Source organism: Coregonus clupeaformis, chromosome 24 (genome assembly GCF_020615455.1).
Source record: "Coregonus clupeaformis isolate EN_2021a chromosome 24, ASM2061545v1, whole genome shotgun sequence".
Lineage (NCBI taxonomy): Eukaryota > Metazoa > Chordata > Actinopteri > Salmoniformes > Salmonidae > Coregonus > Coregonus clupeaformis.
The window spans coordinates 37,445,521-37,468,278 of record NC_059215.1 but is presented as its reverse complement, the minus strand read 5'-3'; the positions used below and the strand labels follow the sequence as shown (position 1 = coordinate 37,468,278).

General features: G+C 43.3%; 1 protein-coding gene across 1 annotated transcript; it reads left to right on the top strand.

Moving 5' to 3' along the window:
* The first annotated feature begins 441 nt into the window (after positions 1–441).
* On the top strand, positions 442–17,914 carry LOC121538206 (protein-serine O-palmitoleoyltransferase porcupine-like). Its single transcript, XM_045207179.1, has 13 exons — positions 442–812; positions 10,599–10,757; positions 12,645–12,688; positions 14,048–14,229; positions 14,473–14,578; positions 14,993–15,122; positions 15,326–15,423; positions 15,559–15,635; positions 15,848–15,911; positions 16,020–16,111; positions 16,295–16,402; positions 16,534–16,723; positions 17,785–17,914. Exons 3-12 carry the CDS (start codon positions 12,655–12,657, stop codon positions 16,630–16,632), a joined length of 990 nt encoding a protein of 329 aa, XP_045063114.1. The 5' UTR covers positions 442–812; positions 10,599–10,757; positions 12,645–12,654; the 3' UTR covers positions 16,633–16,723; positions 17,785–17,914.
* Positions 17,915–22,758: the final 4,844 nt, after the last annotated feature.

Sequence of the window (22,758 nt, the reverse complement as noted above, 5' to 3'; positions counted from 1 at the left end):
TCATTTTGTCCCCGGTCCCTAAACGAAACAGACAACTTTACAGGTGTTAACTAGATTACTAATGCATTCATTCTATCGATTAAAGACATTATTCTGGTGAGCACTACTTTATTTAGTATTCTGGGGCAACAAGTTATGACAGAATAGAAGCTGCATGTATTAAACTATAGTTGACAAAGATGAAAACATCATCACACAACACCCATGATATGCGAAACAGCCTGTGCAGACCGCAAAAACAGTAAACGGGATAATATGTTTACATGCCACAGTATCCCGTCTTAGATCAGCATATCCCAGGCATTTTATCAGGGTTTCTCATAACCAGGATACAAGCTTTTCGGGGTATTGTAAACGGGATATGACGTTTATATGCGTCAACTCAAAAACCACGTGCATTTGCTTATGTCTGATTTCGAGACATGTAACAGATGAAATACCTCCCAAATTAACTGTTACTGAGGTTTATATATTGTAAAACAAGAGGGGGGATTTGTTCATTTGAATGTCATGCTCGTTTTATTATTTAAAAGTGGAACATAAATTGCATAATTCAAGTCACGAGTGAAGTTTATGAGTTTATTGATCCCTTCGGATTTATTGATCCCCTCGCCACTCCATGGAAGTCGCCTTCGGAGTTTTGTGAGCAACACGTGACAACGGAGGGCCCTCGGAGCGAGTTGGTAGGGGCAGTTTGGAATTCAAAAAGCATGTTGCTGTTCTGTAATTTGTGACACACTGTCCCCTGGTGGACAATGTAGCCAGTGTACGGTAAATGATTATGAAGAGTCGAAAAACAAATGTCTTTCAAGGTGATGCTTTGCACGAAATGTTCCATTTCAAAACATGTTTTTGAAGATATTTATTCTAAAATAGCTTCATGTTCAGAAGGAGACGAGTGAACGCGGACATTGCTGGCTTAGTACATAGCCTACAGGACACGAATCAGACAAGTGAAAACCTTTCAGGTGAACTCTGGCTGGCTAGCTACGCTAGCATTCCACTGCGTCTGCATGTTTTATAGCCAACCGCCAGCCATGTTAGACAACTCATTCAAGGTTAAAGTTGGCGATTTTTAAACTTGTGTTCAGATATCGAGAGTTGGCTGGTGCACCCCATACAGAACCAATCAGTCGATATAATCGAGAACAATCATCAGAAATCACGCGATATGAATCAGACAGTGGGGCGCCGCCTGACCCACTAGTTGGTCAGAAGGTTCAAATCAACGTTTCATATTGTGGTGTACATGTACTGTATTGACAATGACACAATAACGCGAGATCACATTTCCAGCATGGCCGACAACCAGACCTCCCTTGCCCGCCATAGGAAGCAAAATGGCAATTAATAAATAATAAGTGAGCATTGCATTTGCAGCACCTTCATTATAAAAAATATGTCAAACGTAAAACGTCAACTCTGAACGAGCTCCGGCAACTCGTGGCCCAGCTGGCTGCTGGCTCACCCGATTAGGGTAGGCAGTCATTGTAAATAATAATTTGTTCTTAACTGACTTGCCTAGTGACGATCACCACATCGCTAGCCCGCGGACGCGTTGCAGATCGACACGGGTGCGTTCATTGCTAGGCTGCGGTTGCAGGTCGACACGGGTGCGTTCCAGGTAGACTTCATGGCTTCTTTAATTTATGGGTGTATTACAACGTTTGATAGTTAACATAACATATTAGCATAACTAGTTCAGATTATTTGGTGATTTATTGGCCTCTAATTTAATTATATTTTGTACAAGTCCCAAATCACTATTGGAGGGCTTACCACCTCTGTTCCTGTAGAGCTACCATCCTGTAGGTTTTAGCTCCAAACCCAGTAGTAACTAACGTGATTCAGCTTATCAACCAGTTAGTTAGGTGCGCTAGATAAGGGTTTGAAGAAAAAACCTACACTCCCATTCAAACCCAGAAGCCTATACTGGATTTCTCAAGATTTCCAACATGATTCAACGAGACAAGATTTGGAAGGATGGCCACATGAGGGTAGTGTTGAACATATCAGCTAACCACATATTGGTGGTGTTCCTGACTGATTACGTTGAAGACGTTGCATTGCATCAACCAATGGTTGTGCGCCACGTCATCGACTGTCAGGCATTACATTGCTATATCATATGATGTGGTTAGCTGATATGTTAAACCCCTATCCAAGCTTTGCGAGATCTGGCAGCTGTCTGCAATGTAGTCAAGCAGGAATGCGACCCATATGATATAGCGGTATAGCAATCTAATGCCCGACTGCGCAGTCGATGGCGTGGCATGCAAATGACGTGTTATGCAACTATTGGTTGATACAATGCATTATCTGCAATTTGGTCAGGGCCTGGAACATGACCCTCAACTAGCTGAATCAGGTACAGTTGAAGTCGGAGGTTTACATACACCTTAGCCAAATATATTTAAACTCAGTTTTTTGCAATTCCTGATATTTAATCCTAGTAAACATTCCCTGGTTTAGGTCAGTTAGGATCACCACTTTATTTTAAGAATGTGAAATGTCAGAATAATAGTAGAGAGAATTATTTATTTCAGCTTTTATTTATTTCATCACATTCCCAGTGGGTCAGAAGTTTACATACACTCAATTAGTATTTGGTAGCATTGCCTTTAAATTGTTTAACTTGGGTCAAACGTTTCGGGTAGCCTTCCACAAGCTTCCCACAATAAGTTGGGTGAATTTTGTCCCCTTCCTCCTGACAGAGCTGGTGTAACTGAGTCAGGTTTGTAGGCCTCCTTGCTCGCACACGCTATTTCAGTTCTGCCCACACATTTTCTATAGGATTGAGGTCAGGGCTTTGTGATGGCCACTCCAATACCTTGACTGTTGTCCTTAAGCCATTTTGCCACAACTTTGGAAGTATGCTTGGGGTCATTGTCCATTTGGAAGACCAATTTGCGACCAAGCTTTAAATTCCTGACTGATATCTTGAGATGTTGCTTCAATATATCCACATCATTTTCCTTCCTCATGATGCCATCTATTTTGTGAAGTGCACCAGTCCCTCCTGCAGCAAAGCACCTCCACAGCATGATGCTGCCACCCCCGTGCTTCACGGTTGGGATGGTGTTCTTCGGCTTGCAAGCAACTCCCTTTTTCCTCCAAACATAACAATGGTCATTATGGCCAAACAGTTCTATTTTTGTTTCAGACCAGAGGACATTTCTCCAAAAAGTACGATCTTTGTCCCCATGTGCAGTTGCAAATCGTAGTCTGGCTTTTTTATGGCGGTTTTGGAGCAGTGGCTTCTTCCTTGCTGAGCGGCCTTTCAGGTTATGTCGATATAGGACTTGTTTTACTGTGGAAATAGATACTTTTGTACCTGTTTCCTCCAGCATCTTCACAAGGTCCTTTGCTGTTGTTCTGGGATTGATTTGCACTTCTCGCACCAAAGTACGTTCATCTCTAAGAGACAGAACGCGTCTCCTCCCTGAGCGGTATGACGGCTGCGTGGTCCCATGGTGTTTCTACTTGCGTACTATTGTTTGTACAGATGAACGTGGTACCTTCAGGCGTTTGGAAATTGCTCCCAAGGATGAACCAGACTTTTGGAGGTCTACACATTTTTTTCTGCGGCCTTGGCTGATTTCTTTTGATTTTCCCATGATGTCAAGCAAAGAGGCACTGAGTTTGAAGGTAGGCCTTGAAATACATCCACAGCTACACCTCCAATTGACTCAAATGATGTATGAGTCCCCTGTAGCTCAGTTGGTAGAGCATGGCGCTTACAACGCCAGGGTTGTGGGTTCGTTTCCCACGGGGGGCCAGTATGAAAATGTATGCACTCACTAACTGTAAGTCGCTCTGGATAAGAGCGTCTGCTAAAATGACTAAAATGTAAATGTAAAATTAGCCTATCAGAAGCTTCGAAAGCCATGACATCATTTTCTGGAATTTCCCAAGCTGTTTAAAGGCACAGTCAACTTAGTGTATGTAAACTTCTGACCCACTGGAATTGTGATACAGTGAATTATAAGTGAAATAATCTGTCTGTAAACAATTGTTGGAAATATTACTTGTGTCATGCACAAAGTAGATGTCCTAACCGACTTGCCAAAACTATAGTTTGTTAACAAGACAATTGTGGAGTGGTTGAAAAAACGAGTTTTAATGACTCCAACTTAAGTGTATGTAAACTTCCGACTTCAACTGTACATGTATGGTTTGATTTCTAATTTAAAATACAATAACTACCTTCCAGCATGCATTGGATTTATGGAAAGGTAATCCCCCTTAAAGACACCCCACACTCCAGCTGCAGGGCTGCAAACTGGCGCAGGAGGTCCACTGAAATTGCTGTTTGCGGCAGATGGGGGGTGGCAGGCCAGAGTCTGTAGTGGATCAGGGTGACAGGTTCCAGCTCACAGCTGCAAAATTGCAGCCAGACGTGATGAGCTCTTCCTGAAATGAGGACATTCCTTAGATTGCATTGCTAAACATTACATCCGATGTTGGTGAGATGCATGTCTCTTAAGAACTTTCAAAATGACACCATATTTTCATCATAACAACAGAGTGAATAGGGTTATGGTAAACTAGATCAAATGAAATCAAAGTCAAAGTTGTCATTTGCACAGGAATACAGCGTAGTGTGCACAATACAATGAAATAAGTAGATAACTACAGTATATTAAGTACAGTACAGTAGTTGTCATAGCAGCAAAGAGTCAGTTCAGTTTTCATCAACAGTCTTATGGCTTGGAGGGAGAAACTGTCTCTGAGCATGGTGCTGCTCCACTTGATGCTCTGATACAGTTTGCAAGATGGTAAAAGAGCCAGATGTCTTAGTTTCCAATGTTGATATAAGGCCTACCTCTAACATCAACAACTGTCAGAAGACGGTTGTACTGGCTGTGACAGTCATGGTCATCTTGTCTCCTCCATTCCCATCGTAGGCCCACCGGGACACATGGGATGAACTGCCCTGACTAAGACAGACAGACAGACAGACACAAAGTTGTTGTAGAACAGACTACAGTATCTGCAGATTTGAACGTTTGATATTTCACTGCATAAGTTGTTAGAAAACCCCAAATCAACTCTGTGCTTGGCACGACAGATTTAGCCACATTTACTGCTGCAGGGAACTGTAACTTTTATAGAAACTGAACTGTATGTACATTATCAAAATGTTTGACTGGTATGCAATTTTCTTAGCCAGAAGTTGACAGGTTTGTTGACATAAGATAAAATACATTACCTTCCATAACTCCAACTGGGGGACAATGTTGGGAGTGCTGTGTGTTCTCACAGCACATGTGGCACAGAAATATTTATCTGAGCCACAATCCCCACAGCGCCATAGCTCAGCCTCCTCCAAAACTCTATACACACTGCATATGGCATTGGGTGGAGGACATTTCAGCTCCACTGCAGGCATGTGGAGTAGCTCCCTTAACCCCTTCCAGGCCTCAACATCAGCTGCCTTCCTTTTTTTTAAAGCTGGTGGAGGAGGTGCATCACTGCAGCTGGGCACAACTGCTGCTGCAGAGGGAACCGGCTCTGATCTCCCAGTACTCCCTACCGAGTAGTGACAATTGTTACTGAGTGGACTATCCTGGTTAAATTAAGTTCAACAGAACTGAACAGAGAAACCTTCTCACCGATCCAAGTTGATGGCAGGATGGCATCTGTAAAGAAAAACAAGACAATGACAACTAAGGTTGATTTATTCTAAATGAAGATATAATATGAATTACATTTAAATGATCTGATACATTATCTACTGTATCATAATGCATGACTAGTGGAGTTACTTTGCTTTCACTAAATTATTTTCTTATAGGGAATCTAAATACAGTTATGGGTAGTTGTGATTCACATGGACATTATGTAGTCTGAAATGCCTCCAGACAGGTGATGACACATCTTTGGGCTTCAACAAGCATGGGACAGGAATTATTTGGGCATCTTGGCTAATGGATGATTATTGTTGGAATTGTTCTAATGTACAATCTAATACTTGCCTAGTCCAGTGGTTCTCAACCTTTTTTGGTCATTCTAGGCCCATTCACATCTTGCTCTGCCCATAGTGCCTCCAAAGTACTTCCTCATATGCGTTTTAAATGTAGGCATATCATATTAAATGAGTCTTTCTAAGTCCCCACTTTGGATATTGGTTCCTGGTTATATGAATGGTGTAAGCATTGGCTAGAGAGTTTAAATCCATGCGAGAAAGTGTACTATTGCACACTTCTGGAATTATATTTAAGACAGAGACAGGACACGCAGCCTAGCACTGAAAACACGAAATGACACCATGACATGGTTCCTGGGAAATTTAAGCCGAAAAGACTGCTAATGCAAAATTGCAAATCCTTTTAAATAGATAATATATTCAAATCGAATTGTACTCAAGACATGTTCTTCCCTACTATGGGTCATATTAGCAGGCTATCCCGGGGTAAAAACACTTTTTAACATCCATTACATTAGCTTTTTAAATCACAGTTTAAAAAATAATATGATTAAGTACCTTTGACAAAGGGAAAGGACATCAGAAGATCTTCTAGTTTTAGTTACAGCACAATAAAAATGGTAATTACCGGCACCAACGTATATGGGGTGTAATAACAGCCGTGGTTGATGCTTTTTGCCTACTCGCAAATTACGATAGGCGGCGCCCCACTGTCTGATTCATATCGCGTGATTTCTGATGATTGTTCTCGATTATATCGACTGATTGGTTCTGTTTCAGGTGGGCACAAATAAATCTCTACTAGCTAGCTACTTTTCAATGGGTTGCACTCTTGCTGCCTCTGCCTTGCAACATTGTCTCGAGAAATATGCTCCAAGTCAGAGCAAGTTTGCTATTTTTGCCAACCCTGCCTCAAACTAGCAGCCACTGACTGCCATAACAGGAAAAAACCTCGTAACAAATGACCATGTTTTAGAGGAACAATCTTTTAATTTCAACAGTTTGACCCTGACACTTTCGTAACAGGAATGTGGCTGGGAAAATTGACTCAAACATTTTACATGATTGACAACATAAAATAATGGAGTAGCACATGATTATACAACCTATATGGGCAGTTGTATCTTGCCTAATAAATCAGACTGTGCTACCAATTATTGGTATACAGCTCTGGAAAAAATTAAGAGATCACTGCAAAATGATCAGTTTCTCTGGTTTTACTATTTATAGGTACAGTGAGGGAAATAAGTATTTGACCCCCTCTCAATCAGAAAGATTTCTGGCTCCCAGGTGTCTTTTATACAGGTAACAAACTGAGATTAAGAGCACACTCTTAAAGGGAGTGCTCCTAATCTCAGCTTGTTACCTGTATAAAAGACACCTGTCCACAGAAGCAATCAAACTCTCCACCATGGCCAAGACCAAAGAGCTCTCCAAGGATGTCAGGGACAAGATTGTAGACCTACACAAGGCTGGAATGGGCTACAAGACCATCGCCAAGCAGCTTGGTGAGAAGGTGACAACAGTTGGTGTGAATATTCGCAAATGGAAGAAACACAAAAGAACTCTCAATCTCCCTCGGCCTGGGCTCCATGCAAGATCTCACCTCGTGGAGTTGCAATGATCATGAGAACGGTGAGGAATCAGCCCAGAACTACACGGGAGGATCTTGTCAATGATCTCAAGGCAGCTGGGACCATAGTCACCAAGAAAACAATTGGTAACACACTACGCCGTGAAGGACTGAAATGCTGCAGTGCCCGCATGGTCCCCCTGCTCAAGAAAGCACATATACAGGCCCGTCTGAAGTTTGCCAATGAACATCTGAATGATTCAGAGGAGAACTGGGTGAAAGTGTTGTGGTCAGATGAGACCAAAATCGAGCTCTATGGCATCAACTCAACTTGCCGTGTTTGGAGGAGGAGGAATGCTGCCTATGACCCCAAGAACACCATCCCCACCGTGAAACATGGAGGTGGAAACATTATGCTTTGGGGTGTTTTTTCTGCTAAGGGGACAGGACAACTTCACCGCATCAAAGGGACGATGGACAGGGCCATGTACCGTCAAATCTTGGGTGAGAACCTCCTTCCCTCAGCCAGGGCATTGAAAATGGGTCGTGGATGGGTATTCCAGCATGACAATGACCCAAAACACATGACCAAGGCAACAAAGGAGTGGCTCAAGAAGAAGCACATTAAGGTCCTGGAGTGGCCCAGCCAGTCTCCAGACCTTAATCCCATAGAAAATCTGTGGAGGGAGCTGAAGGTTAGAGATCTGCAAAGAGGAGTGGGACAAAATCCCTCCTGAGATGTGTGCAAACCTGGTGGCCAACTACAAGAAACGTCTGACCTCTGTGATTGCCAACAAGGGTTTTGCCACCAAGTACTAAGTCATGTTTTGCAGAGGGGTCAAATACTTATTTCCCTCATTAAAATGCAAATCAATTTATAACATTTTTGACATGCGTTTTTCTGGATTTTTTTGTTGTTATTCTGTCTCTCACTGTTCAAATAAACCTACCATTAAAATTATGGACTGATCATTTCTTTGTCAGTGGGCAAACGTACAAAATCAGCAGGGGATCAAATACTTTTTTCCCTCACTGTATGTGTTTGGGTAAAATTAACATTTAAAAAAAAAATCTATAAACTACTGACAACATTTCTCACAAATTCCAAATAAAAATATTGTCATTTAGAGCATTTATTTGCAGAAAATGACAACTGTTCAAAATAACTAAAAATATGCAGTGTTGTCAGACCTCGAATAATGCTTGAGAAAATAAGTTAATGTTAATTTTTTAACAACACAATACTAATGTTTTAACTTAGAAAGAGTTCAGAAATCAATATTTGGTGGAATAACCCTGATTTGAAATCACAGCTTTCATGCGTCTTGGCATGCTCTCCACCAGTCTTTCACATTGATGTTGGGTGACTTTATGCCACTCCTGGCGCAAAAATTCAAGCAGCTCGGCTTTGTTTGATGGCTTGTGACCATCCATCTTCCTCTTGATCACATTCCAGAAGTTTTCGAATGGTGCTCAGGTCTGGAGATTGGGCTGGCCATGACAGGGTCTTGATCTGGTGGTCCTCCATCCACACCTTGATTGACCTGGCTGTGTGGCATGGCGCATTGTCCTGCTAGAAAAACCAATCCTCAGAGTTGGGGAACAATGTCAGAGCAAAATGAAGCAAGTTTTCTTCCAGGACAACCTTGTACGTGGCTTGATTCATGCGTCCTTCACAAAGACAAATCTACCCGATTCCAGCCTTGCTGAAACACCCCCAGATCATCACCAGTCCTCCACCAAATTTCACAGTGGGTGCGAGACACTGTGGCTTGTAGGCCTCTCCAGGTCTCTGTCTAACCATTAGACGACCAGGTGTTGGGCAAAGCTGAAAATTGGACTCATCAGAGAAAATGACCTTACTCCAGTCCTCTACGGTCCAATCCATATGGTCTTTTGCAAACCTCAGCCTGGTTCTTCTTTGCTTCTCATTGATGAAGGGCTTTTTTCTAGCTTTGCACGACTTCAGCCCTGCCCCTAGGAGCCTGTTTCGAACCGTCCTCGCCGTGCACTTCACCCCAGCTGCCATTTGCCATTCTTTTTGTAGGTCACTTGATGTCATCCTACGGTTGTTGAGTGACATTCAAATGAGTTGGCGGTCATCCCGGTCAGTAGAGAGTCGTTTTCGCCCTCTGCCGGTCTGTAGCTTTGTTGTCCCCAATGTCTGCTGCTTGACCTTGTTCTTATGAATCGCCGTCTTTGACATTTTAAGGACGGAAGCAACCTGACACTCACTGTATCCCTCTGCCAGTAAAGCCAGAATTGAACCCTTCTTTTCCTCACTCAAAACTTTCCTTTTCAACTCTTTTAGCATGGTCCATAGTTATTTTTTGATTAATATTACTTTTGAGGTACTATTAGCACTGTTTTTGCCATCCAGCTGGTCCTATTGCAAGAGGATAGTGATGACCACAGCAGTGGTTTTTATACTTTTCCTCGTTAAATAAGATTTGGTTCAGGTGATCACCTAATCAGTACCTAATTCAGTAGAATGAGGTGTGCCTGTGTTGGAATTCAACAGACACTGGAATGGCTGTCATACTTGTAGAGATGCTGATTTAAGAAACATTTGCAGTGGTCTCTTAATTATTTCCAGAGCTGTACAGTCTAAAACAAAGCGCTGCAAAAAGTTGGAAAGTTACCTTACAAGCCAGAATGTTGAATAAAATTGCATTTGAACTTACTCTACCGGTTGTCTATGTGGTTGGTCCTTCAGCTGGTTGAAATTCTAGACAAATAATAATAATAATAATACTTTCTTGTGGATATTTTGTCTCAAATTTCAACCAGCTGAAGGACCCACCCCACGGACAATCGGCAGAGTAAGTTCAAATATAACTTTATTCAACATTCGTGACAGACAAGGGACTTTTAGTTTTTTCTATGTAAATGTGCATGGATATGCTGTACACAATGGAAAGCATCGACACATTCGGGACTATACCAACTCATAATGCATAATAAGTTATACACAAAAAAGCCAGGGCATTAATTGAAATTACCTTGATAATTGAACAGTAGGAAATCTTACATATTGTACCTTTAACATTGATCACGCACTTAGAGCTACATTGTTTTCATGTTTCTCCACTCCAGTGAGAGCCAGGCATAGTTGAGGCGACACCATGGAGTTCAGCAGGATGGAGTTCTTCCAAGAGCTAGGGGAGAGCTGTTCTCCCTATGGCCAGCAGGGAGTGGAACAGGTCTGGCAGCTGCTGCTCCTCTGCCTGCTCTGTCGACTCCTCTGTAGGCTGGGTGAGTTCACTTGAACACTTGACCAATAACATGATACAATACATGACCAAAAGTATGAGCATTAATGTGGAGTTGGTCCCCCCTTTGCTGCTATAACAGCCTCCACTCTTCTGGGAAGGCTTTCCACTCGATGTTGGAACATTGCTGCGGGGACTTGCTTCCATTCAGCCACAAGAGCATTAGTGAGGTCGGGCACTGATGTTGGGCGATTAGGCCTGGCTCGCAGTCAGCATTCCAATTCATCCCAAAGGTGTTTGATGGGGTTGAGGTCAGGGCTCTGTGCAGGCCAGTCAAGTTCTTCCACACCGATCTCGACAAACCATTTCTGTATGGACCTCGCTTTGTGCACGGGGGCATTGTCATGCTGAAACAGGAAAGGGCATTACCCAAACTGTTGCCACAAAGTTGGAAGCACAGAATCGTCTAGAATGTCATCGTATGCTGTAGCGTTAAGATTTCCCTTCACTGGAACTAAGGAGCCTGAACCATGAAAAACAGCTCCAGACCATTATTCCTCCTCCACCAAACTTTACAGTTGGCACTATGCATTCGGGCAGGTAGCGTTCTCCTGGCATCCGCCAAACCCAGATTCGTCCGTCAGACTGCCAGACTCCAGAGAACGCGTTTCCACTGCTGTAGAGTCCAATGACGGCTAGCTTTACACCACTCCAGCCGATGCTTGGCATTGTACATGGTTATCTTAGGCTTGTGTGCGGCTGCATGGCCATGGAAACCCATTTCATGAAGCTCCCGACGAACAGTTATTGTGCTGACGTTGCTTCGAGGCAGTTTGGAACTCAGTGGTGAGCGTTGCAACCGAGGACAGACGATTTTTACGCGCTTCAGCATTCGGCAGTCCCGTTCTGTGAACTTGTGTGGCCTACCACTTCGCGGCTGAGCCGTTGTTGTTCCTAGACGTTTCCACTTGACAATAACAGTGCTTACAGTTGACCAGGGCAGCTCTAGCAGGGCAGAAATTTGACGAACTGACTTGTTGGAAAGGTGGCATCCTATGACGGTGCCCCGTTGAAAGTCACTGAGCTCTTCAGTAAGGCCATTCTACTGCCAATGTTTGTCTATGGAGATTGCATGACTGTGTGCTCGATTTTATACACCTGTCAGCAACAGGTGTGGCTGAAATAGCCGAATCCACTAATCTGAAGGGGTGTCCATAAACTTTTGTATATATAGTGGATAATGGAGAGAACACAGAGGATGTGCCAACTTTGGAGACACAGTTCCTCTGCCTTGGCATTGCAGACGCATGCCAGATCTTACAACGCCTGGATAGGTATTTTACGTATCAGCTAACCACATCCTATGTTATAGCAATCTGGTCCCCAACGGCACAGTCAATGAAGTGGCATGCAACCATTGGTTGATGCATGCAACGTCTGAGCGGGGGAACACAACCAAAGACTGAATCATGTCATTTATACTTTGCCATGAAGCCATCTGCTGTGTATGGGACACATGTAATGATGACAGATAAAGAAGTCCCATACCGAGACCTATAAGCACCCCAATTCCTACAAAAGCCTTTGGTGGTGCCGGCCTGGTATAGCTGTATTTAGTATTTCCTGTCCTCCAGTAGGTCTCTCGTCCTCTGTGAAACATCTGGGCTCAGTTGCAGTGGGTTTATATGCCCTCTACCTGTTCTTTGAGCAGTCCATGGTGTGGGTGTTACTGCTCAGTCTGCTCTGCTACACTGCCTTGTTCCTCAACCGCCACTCCAGCAGCCGAGGAATCTTCCTCTCCGCCACCATCCTCATCTATCTACTCATGGGGTAATGAATAATGAACTCCACTATAGTAAATGCTGTATCATAGGCATTGGTGCTGGCACCATCCTCCACTTAACCGTTTTCTCCTATTGTTTTCTTCCAGAGAGCTGCATATGATTGAAACAATGACCTGGCATAAAATTAGAGGTAAATGTTCTGCACAGACATAATTTGTCACCATATCTGAGTTTATTTTCCTGCATTTCTACATTTACATTTACATTTTAGTCATTTAGCAGACGCTCTTATCCAGAGCGACTTACAGTTAGTGAGTGCATACACTTGTTTTTTTTTTTTTTTTTTTTTTTTCATACTGGCCCCCCGTGGGAATCAAATCCACAACCCTGGCGTTGCAAACGCCATGCTCTACCAACTGAACTACATCCCTGCCGGCCATTCCCTCCCCTACCCTGGACAACGCTGGGCCAATTGCGCGCCGCCCCATGGGTCTCCCGGTCGCGGCCGGCTACGACAGAGCCTGGATTCGAACCAGGATCTCTTGTGGCACAGCTAGCACTGCGATGCAGTGCCTTAGACCACTGCGCCACTCGGGAGGTTGGGGACCTCGGGAAGTTGTGGGGTCATTGGCAGCATTCCGTTGCCGTACCTGTCTACGAGGACCAGGTCGTCTCTGAGCAGGGCACACTTGGTCTTGGGCCAAAAGACTCGGACCAGGCAGCCTGCGTCCAGACTCTCGTCCATGTGTAGTGCGTGACCCAGCTGGTTCACAGTCTTGATGCTCTTCTCCTCCTCTGAGCCCTCGGTCTTGAGGTAGGCGTGGTCCGCGTCCGTGCCCTCCACACTCAGGAAGCAGTTGGTGGTGTGACCCATGCCACTGGGCAGCACCCGGTCCCTCAGCATGGCATTAACCACTGTACTCTTCCCATTACTCGTCCTGCCAAAGAAGGCCACCTTCATGTGTCTGCGTGCCAGCACATCTTTGATAGTTTGCAGTTTGCCAGCATACGCCTGAATCTGCTCCTGTTGGTTATGACTTGCAATGTTCTCCAAGGCTTCATTCTGACACGTTTCTTCTACAAACAATGAGCCTTCCTTCACATACTCCAGCAGTTGCTCAAACACATCACAGATCTTCTTTTTGGCCACTACAAAGCGTTTGAGTGGAGAGAAGTTCCCCTGAGCCGAATCCATGCTTCAGCTTTCACAACTTCAGGCGAGATGGCCAAAGCTACCTTTTCATACCACAGACAGGGGTAAATCCTCTTGCTGACAATGAATAGTCAATATTTGGTAAAGTTACTAATACAGGTCTCTAGCTAACCTTTCATCTGTTATTCTGTCCCAGCAGCAGCTCTATGAAGCATTACATTTGAAAACACCTAATTTAATACATTGAACAATGTTGAATGATTGGATGGCAAGGCAGTGTAAGACATAAGCATAATTGTATAGATTCAGCTACAGACATCCTCCTGTAGCATTGTATTCGAGGCCTTAGTGAAGGAACCATTGTGCATGCTTTGCCTGTCATCCCCACTTCCCCAGGTTCTCAGATGGTGGTGGCCATGAAGGCCATTTCTCTGGCTTTTGACCTGGACAGAGGCACCGGGCCTGCTGTACCCAATCCTCTGGAGTTCACAGGCTACATTCTCTTTGTGGGCACTGTTGTCTTTGGGCCCTGGGTCAGCTACTCAAGCTACAAAGAGGCCATTGAGAGCCACAAGCTGGTAAGCCACAGATGAAGAGGCAAAAAAATGTGTTCTCAGTGAACTTGTTGAAAGAAAGCTGAATAGATGCCTGGATAGTATCTGAGTTTACATTTGACATATAGGCCTATAACATATTGGTCCATATTTACTCATTGTTTGCGCTGGTGCAAAAAGTTTACACCACTTTTCACTGCAGTTAGATCAATATAGCCAGGCTGCTAAAATCTGTCATTTATTTAACATGGTCTCTCTGTCCCCCAGAAATGTTCAGTCAGCTGGGTCAAATGCCAGGTGTGCTTGGTGATATCCAACTGCATCGCCCCATACCTCTTCCCTTACTTCATTCCAATCCACGGGGGCAGAGGACTGTTCCTTGGTCATGCCATCTCTATCAGTGCTGTGAATGTGAATGTAGAACAACTTTGTTAGTGATTTCCATTTATTTTACTTTCTCTGCTTCCAAGAGGCACAAAAGCAAGGTAAGGGTTATGCCAGGTGTGCTTGGTGATATCCAACTGCATCGCCCCATACCTTAGTTAGTGATTTCCATTTATTTTACTTTCTCTGCTTCCAAGAGGCACAAAAGCAAGGTAAGGGTTATTGTGACGAAGAACGTCAAAGTTCTTTAGACAAACACTGGTAGTAGCAGTAGTTAAGTCATAGCCTAGTAGTTCACTCTTCAAGATGGCGTCAGTGCATAATGCTATTCCTTGCGTTATTGCTGAAATAAGGAAAGGCTATAAACAGTATCTTAGAGCTATCTTGTCTGTTTTCCCTGTGTGCAGGTGGCTCCACACCTATGAGAATGCTGTATCCTTCCACTTCAGTAACTACTTTGTGGGCCACCTTAGCGAAAGTATTACTGTGCTAGCAGGAGTAGGTTTTACTGAAGACAAGGACAATGTCAAATGGTGAGTTCAATTCATAAAATCTATGGTTCAATCAGTATATTATCAATTTGCCTTTTTAACTGTAAGTGTATGTTTATAATTGCAATATTGTGATTGCATAGTAACACAGTGTATAGGCGCCTACTGTAATATTAGTCTAGGGAAGTAATGTGAAAATATTGTGTGCATGTGCATATCCACGCATGCACAAAATGTTTATTTAGGGATCTGAAAGTGGTTAAGCCTCTGAATGTGGAGTTGGCCAGGTCCATGGTGCTGGTGGTGACCTGGAACATCCCCATGTCTCGCTGGCTCAACACATGTAAGCATCAATACACCCTTAATTTATTATAAACAGATTAGATAGAAATGTTAGAACTATAGGCCCTGTTTAACCAAACCAGTATCATCAAAATGTCAACTGTTTACTGCGTCTTTCCCCCATTTTGGTATACAGATGTTTTCAAAAGTGCTTTGAAATTTGGCAGATTTCCTTCCATCATTGTGACTTACACAGACAGTGCCTTGCTACATGTGAGTATGAGTCAACCAACTCAGTGAATTAATGTTACGTGAGGATTCAGAAAAGGTCACCATATCACACTTTAATGCTGTTCTGTATTTTAGTATGATTTTTATCTGATTTTGAAAATGTCCCTGCCTGATCCCTCTGGCTGAGGCCAAAGTGAAGTGCTGGTTGATCTGCTTCCTCTGTTGTGTAGCCAATCGAAATTTGTTTTCTCTAGGGCCTCAGTTTCCATCTTGGGGCCGTGCTGCTGTCTCTGGGCTTCATCACCTACGTGGAACATGGTAAAGTTACCTCTCCTATCTGCTTTTCACATTCATCTGCTCACTTGTTTCATGCGAGTACTGTTTCTAAGGTTGTACTCACCTTATTGTCTTGCCATCCTCTGTCAATTCTGAGGAAGAGGCTGGCAGCCATCTTTAGTGCCTGTATCCTGTCCAAACAGTGTCCCACCGATTGCCATCATCAGCACCAGAAGATACATGCTTGTCACATCCAGGACTGTTTAACACTCATGTTTGCATTCCATAAGAAACCCTATTGTTAATTGCATGTTGAATTGGTCCAAGTGGGGGAGTGAGCTAGCTAGTGCACATTGCGTGGAGAAGGTTGGGGATTCAGAACACAGCCCTGGTGCAGTGAATGGTCTGTGTTTCTCTTGTAGGAGCTATGGGTGTATGGGATCAACATGGCCTTCAGTGCCATGGCCATCTTCCACCTGACATACCTGGGCTCCCTGTTTGACGCTGACGTAGAAAACTTGGCTGCAGAGGAGGTAAGACACACCAATGACATGCTACTGCTGGCTGGGGCCAAGTTAATGGAGAACATAAGAATTAACAGTGGTCTGCATGAACGTATTACTTATACACATTTAGTCACCATTGTCGTCCTCTTCCTCCACAGGGTTATGTGGCCAACCACACCATTCAGAAGTGGTCAGAGTTGAGCTGGGCCAGTCACTGGCTGGTGTTTGGCTGCTGGGTATTCTACCGCCTCATTTAGTGATCTCATTGGACGGAAGGTCTGGACTGAACAGAAGACAATAGCTTGGTCCAAAAAGAACCCTTAGCTCATGGGTGGGCCATCTTACCTGGTAAGGGCTGGTGTGGGTGAAGACTTAATTGACACGGAGTAGCGAAGTGTGGGGCCAGGACGATTGTCCCACTCCATCATGATTGGAAGAATGCTGCTTTGTTTACCGGGGTCTTGCTATATTAGTTTGTTTGGTAAACACTAAAGAACCAGTCACTCACTAGTTAATTGCTATGATGTATCACACTGTTGAGATTGAGAACCAGCGGTAGGCTGAAGATTTATCAGTGGCCTCTGTAAAGGCTACTGTTCTTTCAGGGCTTTGTAGTTTGATCACACACAATCATTATATGAATATTTATGTATCTGTGTATATCAGTAGCACTATGATTTTTTAATTTACAGTATATTGGGCCAGTGATGTTATATAATACATTATGTTCTCGATGGATGTACTTTTTTCTACTGTATGTGTATCTGTTTTAAAGGCAAAACAAAATTCTAGTTCTGTTGCCCTACTTACACAAGGGTTTATTTGATGATGGGCAGTAAAACACACCTCACTAGTTACATTATTTATTAATCAAGGCTCAGGCAGATTGTAAAGTATTGTACTGTCTTTTGCTGCAAATTGTATAATTGAAAATGGCAGATTAATACTATGGTTAGTACATCAAGAAGATGAAGCTGCACTATGCAGAAATTCCTGGTTGCTAAAATTCTAATAATAATAATATTTCAGGTTATGTGACAAAACAAGCAAATATAGTGTAGATAATCATTGTACCATCTAAACTGCTGTGAAATATATTTTCCATAACTAAACATTTTGTATTTTCAGCTGTTTGAAGCTGGTGTACAAAACTGAATGTAAAAGACGCAAAAACTAAATTTAAGACTGGGAAGCATAGAAATAGCGCACATAGAACAGATCTACAGCTTCTTAGACTTGCTTTCAATGAGAATGACAGATCTATAACTCACATTTCTGTGTGAATTTGGTCAGGTTGCCGAAAAAGTTACATATTGCAGCTTTAATCTTAACTATTTAAAAGAGTATTATGCTTATTATAACAATTAAGTGTCGTGCAAAAGACTATTTACTATAATTTCTTGTCTTAGACAGTATTTTCACCATGTAGCTTGTTTGGATCCCCCTCATGGTCGGTTCAGAAACAACACAAGTTGACACATTCCAGAGTGGACTTGGCTCCCTACCTGTCAGCTTACCTGTGTTTAGGCAATCATTAATCACTGCTATCGGAAATGAATCGTTCAGACAACAAGATGCCACCACAACACGGAACTAACAAGACATTCACCAAGTGTCCGTCTTCGGAGAACAGAAAAACAATCAGTCTTTCTATAGGAGGTCAGTTAGTTCAAATGTAATTGTCCCTCCTAAAATGTGACGGATATCTGGTTTTATAGAAGGCCTACTCTAGATTCTGTTCTATTCATAATAAGTCTGGCGTTTGTGATGTTTGTTGGTAGTAGGAACTGTACTCCCTGAGAAGATGAGGAGAGGAGGCAACTGCAGCTGGTTAGGAGCAGAGATCCCACTGTCATGGGAATTCTTCAGTGGTAAGACCTGCATTTATGCGTTCACACAAACTATATGGGTTATATTATTGACTGGCCAGAGATTACCTTTAATTTTTTTGGTCATTGGATCTGACACACATTAGGTTCTGTGTGATAGAGGTCTGTGCTTGAAGGCACGAGAATGTGAAAAAATGCCCAAAACTGCACAATGCTTTTTCAATGCTTTGTCTATGTGCAATATTAATGTTTGCCGTCTTAGAATCTATGTGATGATAACTTAGCCATCTGCTGCTACACCAGCCTTTCTAGTCTGTGTTGTATATGATCTGTTCCACCACTAGCCCTTGTATTGTGCGTTTGTCCTTAGTGGTCAAGGATGAGCTCTGGTTGTTTATCATTCCTGCCGGTTTTGCTGTGATCATCCTGGCCCTGTTCCTAGAAGAAGTGGGCTTCTTCCTGCGTCACGTGCCCTCCTCCAGACGCTGGTGCCTCTACCTGTGGATACTGGGCATGTACCCGGTAAAGGGACCTCTCCTTTTTGCCACACATTTCAATTGTTTTCGGATAAGTATTTGTAAATTTTGTCTAACTTCACTCATTCTCTTTCGGTCAGGTCTTTGGCTTAACCTCCATCATTGCGCTGTATGTTCCTCGCTCCTCCTCACTGTGTAATTTCATAGCTTCTCTGTAAGTATCGAGTACAACGTATTTTTCACCAGCACTATGTTTGTGTACGAACTTAAAGTTGACGGTAACATTATTCACATCATTCTGTGCTAAAACCTCCAGTAAAACTATCTCTCTGTCTGTTTCTCTCTCTCTCCCCCTCTCTCTCTATCTCTCTCTCTCTCTCTCTCTCTCTCTCTGAAGGTACCACTCAATCACTCTGCTAAAGTTTATGGGGCTCATCACAGACTTCTTTGGGGGAAAGGCCCGAATGCTGGAGATCTTAGCTGGAGAGCAGGTGTCTCCAGATCCGTTCCCATGTTGCTGCTGCTGCTGCTTCCCTATGATAGCGATCAACAGGTACTTTACCAATGGATGTCCTCCTCCCCAGTGTGCACATCTTATCGCGATAATGATAGATTCATAAGATATTGCTGTACCGTGATAATGATAGATACACAATATATTGCTGTAACTGCCCCATATCGCAATATTGGTAAATGCACAATATATTTGCCATAATCGGCTGTATCGCGATAATGATAAATACCCAATATATCGCGATAATGATAAATGCATAATATATCGCCAAAATCACCCACCCCCCACTATCCCTCCATAGGACCAGCCTGGGATGGATGATGGCTGCTGTGCTGCAACTGTCTGTGGTCAGAACCATCCTGTTCTTTGTCACTCTGGTCCTCTGGACAGATGAGCAGTATGACTATGGAGATGTGAGTGGCAAGCATATACCGCAAGATATATTTGCATTGTAACCAATCTCTGTTTGTCCTTAATTTAACCAGGTGAGTCTGTGGTTAATAAGTCAATTAGTTAATTATACAAGTAGATGCTGCTATTTGTTAAACCATACCCATGTCATTTTTCACAGGTGGATTCTGTCAATCCCAATATGTACGTGAATGCCATCATAGGCGTGTCTACCTTCCTGTCTTTCTATGGCCACTTGCTGTTTTACAAGGCCACCAAAAAGGCTCTGCCTGGCTATGGGCTGAGGGCCAAGTTTATCTGTGTCATTGTAGTGTTGGTGCTGTGTGGCCTTCAGGGTGGAATCCTGGAGACCATGGGGGCCCTGGAGGTGGTGCCCTGCTCCCCTCCCTTCTCTGTTCTCATGCGTTCCCAGCGTAAGTGCACCGTGATGGAAGTTATCCCCCATACATCTCCCTCCCAATATCATCTCCATGTCAATATTGTAACAGTGGAGAGAAATGCATATTATGAAATGATCAATGTGGCATGTATTGGTGGTAACCTTATCTCTTTTATTCTCTTCCTCTGTCAGTAATTTACCACTACTCTGTGATTGTGGAGATGTTCTGCATATGCCTCTTTGCCCGCCACACATTCCGTAAGGTGGAGCCCAGTCCGGAGGAGGCCTTTGGGCTGGAGGAGAGGCCCCACAGAGGCATGCTACTGGAGAAGGCAGTTCAGACTGAGGACGTGGTGCCACTCAGGGAGAACCCCTGGCCTGGCTGGTGCGGCGCCGGAGTCTCCAATCCCGACTATAACAGTGACAGCAGTGAGGACAGCCTCTGTAAGATTGAACACGCACCCCTGGATCGCTTCCCTTTCCCTCTTCAACCCAGACGTCAAAAGATGGTGAGGCCAGAGAAGGTAACTGATGAAAGTGCCACTTTGGAGCTGTCCAAACTGACTGTTACTGCTGACATCAACTTTGTGGAGTCTAGGGATGTTGCTGTTGTATGACAATATGGAATGGACTGTCCTGGAATCTCCTAACAGGAGAGCAACATGGGTCACCTCCAGGAAACGGAAGAGACACCACACTGCTTGAGGTACTACCTTACCCAGTTTTTATTTGTACAGTGGGGAAAAAAAGTATTTAGTCAGCCACCAATTGTGCAAGTTCTCCCACTTAAAAAGATGAGAGAGGCCTGTAATTTTCATCATAGGTACACGTCAACTATGACAGACAAAATGAGGAAAAAATATCCAGAAAATCACATTGTAGGATTTTTTATGAATTTATTTGCAAATTATGGTGGAAAATAAGTATTTGGTCAATAACAAAAAGTTTCTCAATACTTTGTTATATACCCTTTGTTGGCAATGACACAGGTCAAACGTTTTCTGTAAGTCTTCACAAGGTTTTCACACACTGTTGCTGGTATTTTGGCCCATTCCTCCATGCAGATCTCCTCTAGAGCAGTGATGTTTTGGGGCTGTCGCTGGGCAACACAGACTTTCAACTCCCTCCAAAGATTTTCTATGGGGTTGAGATCTGGAGACTCCAGGACCTTGAAATGCTTCTTACGAAACCACTCCTTCGTTGCCCAGGGCGGTGTGTTTGGGATCATTGTCATGCTGAAAGACCCAGCCACGTTTCATCTTCAATGCCCTTGCTGATGGAAGGAGGTTTTCACTCAAAATCTCACGATACATGGCCCCATTCATTCTTTCCTTTACACGGATCAGTCGTCCTGGTCCCTTTGCAGAAAAACAGCCCCAAAGTATGATGTTTTCACTCCCATGCTTCACAGTAGGTATGGTGTTCTTTGGATGCAACTCAGCATTCTTTGTCCTCCAAACACGACGAGTTGAGTTTTTACCAAAAAGTTATATTTTGGTTTCATCTGACCATATGACATTCTCCCAATCCTCTTCTGGATGCACTCTAGCAAACTTCAGACGGGCCTGGACATGTACTGGCTTAAGCAGGGGGACACGTCTAGCACTGCAGGATTTGAGTCCCTGGCGGCGTAGTGTGTTACTGATGGTAGGCTTTGTTACTTTGGTCCCAGCTCTCTGCAGGTCATTCACTAGGTCCCCCCGTGTGGTTCTGGGATTTTTGCTCACCGTTCTAGTGATCATTTTGACCCCACGGGGTGAGATCTTGCGTGGAGCCCCAGATCGAGGGAGATTATCAGTGGTCTTGTATGTCTTCCATTTCCTAATAATTGCTCCCACAGTTGATTTCTTCAAACCAAGCTGCTTACCTATTGCAGATTCAGTCTTCCCAGCCTGGTGCAGGTCTACAATTTTGTTTCTGGTGTCCTTTGACAGCTCTTTGGTCTTGGCCATAGTGGAGTTTGGAGTGTGACTGTTTGAGGTTGTGGACAGGTGTCTTTTATACTGATAACAAGTTCAAACAGGTGCCATTAATAGAGGTAACGAGTGGAGGACAGAGGAGCCTCTTAAAGAAGAAGTTACAGGTCTGTGAGAGCCAGAAATATTGCTTGTTTGTAGGTGACCAAATACTTATTTTCCACCATAATTTGCAAATAAATTCCTTAAAAATCCTACAATGTGATTTTCTGGATTTTCTTTTCTCAATTTGTCTGTCATAGTTGACGTGTACCTATGATGAAAATTACAGGCCTCTCTCATCTTTTTAAGTGGGAGAACTTGCACAATTGGTGGCTGACTAAATACATTTTTTCCCCACTGTATGTATATTGACAGACCCTGCATCTATCCATTCTATTAATTCCTCAGCTGAATGAAGATGGTAGCTAATGGTGTGGAAGGCGATTTTTTTTCCTACCCATAATGTTTGCCTACATTTTAAATCGAGCATGCTCTGTACATTTTGTTTTGCAATGTTATCTCAAAAAGCAAATAAACATATATATATTTTTTAACCTATTGCACAATAATTGCAGATGTATTCATCAGTCTCTCATGCCCTCTCTCAAAACTTACAATAAACCTTTGGAGTTTGGGTATATTTCATGTAATATTCAATACAAAGTAAACACTAATAGAATCTGTTATCATAAAAACTGTCCCTTGGGGTAGATGGTATTTGCTCCATGAGCTTCTCAAACCACACATATTGTACGCCACTGGCCTAGCCTTCCCTCTGAAGTGCATTGATACCAAAGATAGGTCTCATATTGTAAA

Excerpts from the sequence above, each read along its gene's own strand:
- LOC121538206 (XM_045207179.1), top strand. The coding sequence starts at position 12,655 with ATGATTGAAACAATGACCTGGCATAAAATTAGAG. Across the intron at positions 15,123-15,325 it reads GACAAGGACAATGTCAAATG|GGATCTGAAAGTGGTTAAGC; the intron begins GTGAGTTCAATT and ends ATGTTTATTTAG. Across the intron at positions 16,112-16,294 it reads ATCAGCACCAGAAGATACAT|CTATGGGTGTATGGGATCAA; the intron begins GCTTGTCACATC and ends CTCTTGTAGGAG.